Below are 8,329 nucleotides of genomic sequence, written 5' to 3'. Positions count from 1 at the left end.
TTTCCATGCTAAAACTTAAGGTATTTGCAGACTTTTACATAAATTTGGAATTGGAATCATTACTAACAATGTTGTCCAGTATGCAACTCAAACAAGGCACAACATGGGCTGCTAATTTCAATTTTCTTTAAAGTCGCCACTCCTCAACTTGTAGATACTTTACGTACGGCAAGACTAAAGAGACTGCACTAGATATGAAAAAAATCACATCATCTCTACCCCTGTTACACACCCCACACCCTGGATACTAAGAAATTCCTTGTGGAGGCAGCATCAATTTCACCTTCATGAGTGAACATGGGAACCACTCAGTGAATAAACTCCTTTGGAAAAGTCCTTCGGCAAAAACAACTAATTTTTTTGGAAGGACGCTTGAAACTCTTTTTGGAGGCACTTATAACATTATTTTGGCCAAAATACGATGATGGCACATTAAAGCCAGTGTGTGCCAGTTTTTCGTCTGTGCTTTGAGTTGTGGTACCTTTGGTTCTTTAATTGTTTAAACCAGTAAACATGGGCTATCGCTTACAGTGCATCCCTCAAGCTCGATTTCAAGATAAGAATTTTTTAGCCTGAACCAGTGGAAAGATTTCAATCAAAGATTTGTTGAAAACTTTTTGTTTAATTCTTGCAGATGCTAGGACTAGAGTAAATCTACCAGAAATCCCAGGAGATCCATTGTCTATTTATATGAATGCAAATTTTATCAAGGTAAGGTTTTTCTCACTGATGTTATGGCCCAGGGCCTCATTTATGCCCCTCTATTTTATTCCTGTTGATCTTAATACGTGAGAAGCAGATCTTGTGTCAGGGACATAAGGAATTGACGTCCATTTCACAACCTGATTGCTTTTAACAAAACCAACTGGGATGGTCTTGTCCTGACAATATTGCCAGCCATGACACAAAAACCAATGTACAGCTGTACAGTGTACTAAAAAAATTGCTGCAGAGTGAGCGAAGCAAGCAAGCAGCAACATAATTGAAAATGTGAAAATATTATCATCCAACCAAACTTTCATCAGTGAAAAAAGTGGATTTTATACTACAATATTAATTAAAGTCATCATACAGTTGTGTTAGTTCCTAAATACAGTACATTGCAAATCAGCTTCTTGCAAAACTTCATAACATAGTGCATGTAAATAAACATAAACTTGGTAAAAATACTGCAGTAAATGGCTTTTTTAAAGAACAACAGTCTTGTGTGACAAAATTCATCATGATTCAAAGCTGCCTTAGTTGGATGGTGCCAACATTGTTTTGTATTTCTATCCACAGCAACATCTTTTAAAACATCCAACAGCTTCAGATTTCTAACCAATGTTCTACTGTTTTCTCTTCATCTGCTGCTAGCAGCTGATATAATCATATTTGAGTGACTGTCATAGTTTGTTTCTTATGCTCCCACACCTGTTTGTGTTTTCACATAAGATTTGTCGACAGTAAACTAGTACTGAAATTTTGTCTGTGATGCTAGCTCATGCACTCAATGATTAAGATTTCACTAGGCAACAAAAAATTTCTGAACAAAGCACTGCTGTAACAGTTTCAGATTGAAAAGCACTGGTCTGCACTTTTTAACATTGCAGTTATTGTAACAAAATTTATTCCAACAGAATTTCATTTTTAATTACTGATATTGATGAAAGAATGGGACTAGAGAGAAAGTCTGGACTGGACTGTTCAGCCCTTGAACTCCATTAGAACTTGAGCTAGGAGATGTATTACTGGTAGTATCTGTGCATATAATTATGAGATTTGAACCAAGATAATTCTGTTGCAGGGTTACCAAGGAAGAAAAAGAGCTCACATAGCAACACAAGGTAAATAATAAGAATCTCTAAGAATCTGTCAGGGATTATCTCATGCTAATGCTGGTTTTCAAAATAGTAATAATTACTATTAACTCATTATAAATTTTGTTTTAATTTAATTAGTTTAGTTATTAATTCATTATTAGTATTATTATTATTACAATGCATAACAATATAAATTTAAATAATTCTTAGCTGCTTTAAGTGTGTTGCTTCCATTTGACAACAAGATATGGCCAGCCTTTTGCTTTGTACTGCAGCTAGGTTGCAAAGTGATTGTTGTATATTTGTTGAAGGTCCCTTATCATGTACAGTGAAAGACTTTTGGAGAATGATTTGGTATCATCACTGCCCTATTATCGTCATGATTACTAAACTGAAAGAAAGAAATGAGGTAATTCAACTTACGTGTAATGTTTTGCGGTGTGATTTTATGTGACAGAATTTTTTGTGGTTAGATGTAGCTTTGGTTTATTGTGTCTTGATTCTTTTTCCTTGCAGACAAAATGTGAACGTTACTGGCCAGATCCAATGTTTAAAATGCAAGAGAAATATGGAGACATAGTTGTCACATTTGATTCAGCCATAGGACGTGATGGTTACCAGATAACATCTCTGTACATTAGTGACTCACAGTCCCTAGAGCCTCCTAGAAGAGTTTATCATTACTGGTATACTGCATGGCCTGACCATGGTGTTCCAGACTCACCAAGACAGTTTTTAAGGTTGGTAGAAGAAGTACATATTGCACAAGAGAGGGAAGATGTCAAGGAAGGTCCTGTGGTGGTACATTGCAGGTGAATCAAACATTTATTGCAACTGTACAGCATTTCTCTTATTTGGTTTTTGTCATTTTAGTAACTTATGCCCCGTTCACACTAAACCTTAACCATGTTTTGGCAATGTGTAGTTAGACAAGGTTTCAAGAAGTATATGTGCTTTACTTTTTCTAAACACTTACCGGTAATATAATTCAAACAACTTTGCTTGCACCCCACCCCCCTCCCCCAAAGCAATGTTGAAACAAACTCAACTTTAATTTCTGAATGTTCTCCCAAATTGTCATCAACATTGAAAAGGGAAGGGGGGACTGTATTGATAGATGGTGTTACTGCTGCAGTACCGCAGTAATAAATTAAGTGTCTGCGGTTTCCGCCAATTAGCTTGGTAACCGCTCCTGCGAGCTGTTCTCCCGCCCTGTTGTTGTTGTTCACTTCACATGTGTGATGTGTTCTATGTCGTTTTCAAGTCGCCGTTAAGCGGCACTAAAGTGTTAACTCAAGCTCTGGAATAAATATTTTTTTTATCTTGCGAATAACAACGACGTCTGGATTTGTTGAAACTCCGTGGGACGCCAGATGTGCGTACGAGGTAGCCACAGATGGACTTAACACAGTCATGTTCATTTTAGCTTTAGTGTCCTAAGACTTCTGTCCAGGATTGTAGGGCCACTCAAAAACATGTCCCTTTTACCTGGTTAAGAAAGATATGTAAGCTGAGGTTTTGAGCATGAGCCCTTTGACTGGGCTCAAGAAATGTTTTTATTTACCTTGTTTGATAAAACCAATTTTTCATGTTTTACCCCCCACCAACAAAGCACCAAAGTTTCTTTAAGAACTTAGGTCAAAATAGCCAATTGCTTTGTGTTCGTTAATAATAAGATTGTCAGGAAGGTCTCAAGGCAATTTGTTGCAGTACATGTATATTGTTATTATTTTCAAAATTTTGGTTATGTTTGTTTAGAACTGTAGGTTTTAATCATTTAATAAATAGGGGTGTAACGATTAATCGAATTCTCGATTAATCGCGATTATGACCGTTCGGTTCGATTCACGATTATTTGATTCCACGTTTCGATTTTGGTTCGATTTTTTGCATACCTTTCCAAAAGTGCCCTCAGTGAGTTATTATATTGTAAACTTAGAATCCAGATCTCAATAAGATGTGCGTTTTTCATTGACAATCGATCAAAGACGCTAACTTGCAGTTCTTGCGCCATGTTGCTTGGTAAAAATGTTGCCCCTCTACCACCCCTTGAGAATTTCCAATAAGGCAAACCATGTGCGTGTTCATTGTCACGTTCTCAAACATGGCGACGAATGACCAAGCGATTGTGAATCCGCCTGCTTCTTTTCGATCCGCAGTGTAGAAATATTATGGTTTTCCGACTGAAGACGGAACAACAGACAAGTCTAAAACTATCTGCAAAATTTGCTTCGCAACTTTCAAGTATTGTGCCGGTTCGACCTCAAGCATGAGCGCACACTTAAAAAGTCAACACAGCATTGATGAAAAGAAGTGTTGCAGTCAAAGACGGCAAAAACTTCGCCGGGTACCAAAAACAGTACTGAAACTGGACAGTCAAAAATTCAGGATGTTCTGGAGAATAAGTTGCCGCGGTCGGGCAACAGAGCAACGGCAATAACGAAGTCTATTGGAGTTTTCATTGCAAAGGACATTGAGAGTTTAGGGTTGTATGTTGTTTACATTGTGTATCATCTTGCAAGAATTAAAAATCATTAATATTTTGCATAATCGAATCGAAATAATCGAAACCGAAAGGCAATAATCGAAATCGAATCGAATCGAAAGGAACATGAATCGTTACACCCCTATTAATAAATGCAATGACTAAACTGTGGCACTTGTCATGTTATCATCAGGCTGGTAGCTGTAATGTTCATATAAACCAGAAGTTATTGATACCGGATGTTCGCTAGGACCTATGGGATATATTTGAATAGAGCGATCATGGCGTCCACCTATGCTGTAACACGTTTTCTTGCAACTGTTTATTAAATCGTTGTTAATCTTTTGCATCCTGTTTTGAAATCCATTCAAAACATCACAGTAGCCTGTTCTCATTCCATTTAGGCTTGGGGTGTTAAAGGTCATTTTAAGTTGACATCAACCATTTTACTTTTCAACTTTGCATCTGCATTTGGAGACTGTAGGTTAAGATACAGTACTGTCCCAAGATATATCTAGTTCAACCTGTGTGCACATGAGTGCCATAAATTGAACCAAAACAAGTGCAGCCCAAGAAGTTGTCAGGTCACTGGAGACAATTTGTCACTGGTATACACTGTATCGCTTGGTGCTTGAATCAAACAGGAAAGCATGCTGTTGTCCAAACCCAGCATCTCTTGTTAATTCAGGGGAGATTTAAAAATTACGAACACTCTCAAAATTGTTTGTTTCCTTTTGTTACTTCCAGTGCTGGTATTGGAAGGACTGGTTGTTTTATTGCAGCAAGCATTGGAATTGAACAAATTAAGGTATTGACTCTGTCACTGAAAAAATGTAAATGCATACTTTTTCCTCATGTAATGTTTGATGGATGTGCAATTTTAATCTTGCTTACTCTACCAATTACATAAATTTCTCTTGCCACTAGAGGGAAGATCTGGTTGATATTCTCAAAATAGTGAGCCTCATGAGAATAGACAGGTAAGTGGATTGCAATAGCAATTTGACAGTTTTATATGAAATAATATTCTATTTGGCCCAGCTGCCAAATGCTAATGCTAATTTACTTGATTTTTTTAATCCTTAGGGGTGGAATGGTTGAACAACATGTACAATATGAGCTAGTGTACAATGCTCTCCATCATTACTGGACAACTCACACAGGCAGCGAAGATGATGACTCGCGAGATATTGCTCTTGAAGCAATATTTGACGAATAGTCATGCTACAAAAACATTGATTACTCAAATTTATTCTGTCATGCTGGTCATGAGGAAAATAGTGTTATTACAAGATGTCATATTGCACATTTACAGGTCTTAAGTCATGGAATCCTCATATTATCATTTATCTACAACTGCTGGTGTTCTACTGGCCCAAATGATTATTGAAGATGCTATATTTAACTTGAGGATTATTTCTTCAATAGTAAGGATACTGCAATTTTTAATAATGGAATGGTCATTTTTAAGTCGCTGTTGGAATATTCAGAACTTTTATCCAGTTGCAGCAATCAGAGGATTATAGCAATGAGAGGATTGAAAGTTCGGTTTTCTGGAAAGATTTTTGTTCTTCAAGAGTTTAACAATTGGTTCAAGCATCGTGTTCCCTGCTGGACAAGGGATTTACAATGAGTTTGTGATGAGGATGAAGCAACTCACAATGTTAAATTTCACTTGGTATCAAGCTCTCGATTTGGCCAGCCTTGGGTTAAATGTTCAGTTTTGTCTTTGGGAACTGTCATTGGTTTGTTGGTTTGATGACGTCAGTCTTCATTGATTTTGTGACCATCATGTAGAGTTGCTGCTTGAAAGCACAGTTTGGTAATAAGTTGCTTCTTAGAAAGAACCTGCAGCTGGTAAAATTGCCACAGACGTTTTTGCTGACTCCTCAGATAATGTGAAAATAGCAATGGTGCTTTGCTACACTATTTCATTTGAAACTGCTTTAACGACCCTGGTAAACTTTTAAGAAGACTTTTAATGTTACTGTTGTGTTTTAAAATACGAATTAACAAGTTCACAGATACACATTTTTGCTAGTAAAAACAAGCGATAAAAAATGTTTTGATCATTCTATGGTCATTTTCTGTGCAAAGCTGTTTTTTTAGTGCTCTCAATTGTTTTCATCTCCTTCGGTTTTCTTACCTTTATTGCTTGTAGTGTTTTATTTTTCGTACTCTGGGGCATTTACTGTCTTAAATTTCAAATTTTATTGAAAAGAAAAAAAAATGTTAAGAATTTTGTCATCCCCTTCGCCTTCTTATCTTGTATGCTACTTATTGTTGAATTCTTAACCTTATTGTTAGTGGATTATTAAGCAAATTATGTTTTAGCCTATTTTGTTTCAAATTTTACATATATGCAGAATTTTCATGAACTTGAATTTTGACTTGAAAATGACCGTAGAATGGTCGAAACGGTGCCATCTTTTATCACTTGTTTTTACTCGTAAATGTTGGGTTTTAGATGTACATGTAAATAATAGCCAACTGGAAGATATTAAGTGGTAACACAGATTTTTGAAGCCAATGTAGGTGGTACAACTATGATGCATGCAACATATTATTATTATTATTATTATTATTATTATTATTATTATTATTATTATTATTATTATTATTATTGAGATAAAACAAAGTGGATAGTATAAATTAAAAGAAAAAACACCAACTGTTTTTCTCTCACAACTGCAAGAAGTTTTGTGAGATTTTAATTCTTAGGCAGGGTTCAAATGCTGTGCTGTTGTTGTGTGGACCAAATTGAAACGTGTATGATTCATGTTCAGCGTCAGCTGCACAGCTGATTTGGAGCCATGGCAAATTCAAATGCAAATTATGCTGTCCTTTGTTGTTTCCACTCTTTGATGTATGCACATGACATCATAGAATCTATGAGAACGTTATCTCATCTCAGATGTATGCAGTAAATTTTGGTTTAAATTAGCAAAGTTTCATTCCACTTCATGCCAAATTGATGAGAATGTCGTGTTGACAAACTTGTCGAAATAATATTGATTCTGAAAGGGAATTCTTTAATCACACTAATGTCATGCTTACAATCATGTTTTGGTTGCCCAGTTTGACCCAGGTCGACTGGACACAATGAGAGTCATGCACAACTTTTGACTTTGTGTCTATGGCATTTGCCACGAAAGATGCTTATGTCAGCAATTTATGTGAAAATTTGTACCATCTAGATTGGTCTTGGCGGCTTGCAGTCTCATTATTTTCCTCAATGTGCATTGGGTGGGATGTAGCGCAAACATGGGTTAGATGGAATTAATGTGGGGTGCCCCCACAATTTTTATGTCGTATCTACCAACTGAAAAGAATTGAATACCATATTTACCAGATTAATTGACACTAGTACAGCACATTATTTTGTTCAAAACAACCACAAACCTTTTATTTTCCTGAATAACGTTTTTATTTTAGAAGGTGCTCCTAATGTTGTACTCAAATTTCTAATATTAGTACATGTCACAGCTACAAAAAAAACAGTGACATTCGCATTTTCTGGAGCATGCCTCGGCAAAAATACAGTGTGAACGACGTTTTAGATTGTTCCTTTTCGAGTTCTAACATTTTACGTACAATTATTTTTCAGAAATGATATATATTACTGTCTCTTAATAAGAACCACATTCGAGTCACAAAAGATTTGATGATTGAGTAAATATGGTTTTTTTAACTGTACATCTCACTCAGCATCATTTGGAAACCAATGAAAGTGCTTTCAGTATGACAAGGTTTATAAAGGTTTTTATAACAAACGTATTAATCCAAGAGGGCCTGAGAGGATCTCAATTATTAATTTGCCAAGTACCTTGGTATGAAAAAAAAAGATTTATTTTTTTTAAGTTTCATTGCATGGGTCCTTATGAATGTTAAAAACTATTGAGAAAAAAGGATATTTATGAATTTGCATGAGTATATATTTCAGACTTTAGACACAGTAGTGAACACCCACATTATTAATAAATAGTTATTGTCCACAAATTGAGAGATATTGCAAAATATTTATCAAAAGTAATTATTTATA

The 8,329-nt window shown here is 35.7% G+C and overlaps 2 protein-coding genes across 2 annotated transcripts in view; one reads left to right on the top strand and one right to left on the bottom strand.

Annotated features, from left to right (window-relative positions):
- The window catches only part of LOC137969918 (uncharacterized protein KIAA0930-like), a 76,394-nt gene that overhangs the window by 6,800 nt on the left and 61,265 nt on the right, over positions 1–8,329 (bottom strand). The gene's annotated exons all lie outside the window — the stretch shown is intronic.
- LOC137970647 (receptor-type tyrosine-protein phosphatase R-like) overlaps positions 628–8,329 on the top strand; it is an 8,352-nt gene continuing 650 nt past the window's right edge. The window contains exons 1-7 of the mRNA XM_068817173.1: positions 628–711; positions 1,787–1,826; positions 2,114–2,211; positions 2,319–2,614; positions 5,035–5,095; positions 5,215–5,267; positions 5,374–8,329. The exon at positions 5,374–8,329 is cut by the window's right edge and continues 650 nt beyond it. Of these exons, the coding sequence (XP_068673274.1) occupies positions 691–711; positions 1,787–1,826; positions 2,114–2,211; positions 2,319–2,614; positions 5,035–5,095; positions 5,215–5,267; positions 5,374–5,506 (702 nt within the window). The 5' untranslated portion in view covers positions 628–690 and the 3' untranslated portion in view covers positions 5,507–8,329. The remainder of the gene's footprint in view (positions 712–1,786; positions 1,827–2,113; positions 2,212–2,318; positions 2,615–5,034; positions 5,096–5,214; positions 5,268–5,373) is intronic.

The sequence above is a fragment of the Montipora foliosa genome, chromosome 9 (assembly GCF_036669935.1).
Source record: "Montipora foliosa isolate CH-2021 chromosome 9, ASM3666993v2, whole genome shotgun sequence".
NCBI lineage: Eukaryota > Metazoa > Cnidaria > Anthozoa > Scleractinia > Acroporidae > Montipora > Montipora foliosa.
The sequence above is the reverse complement of the archived record's forward strand: the minus strand, read 5'-3'. Positions and strand labels throughout refer to the sequence as shown.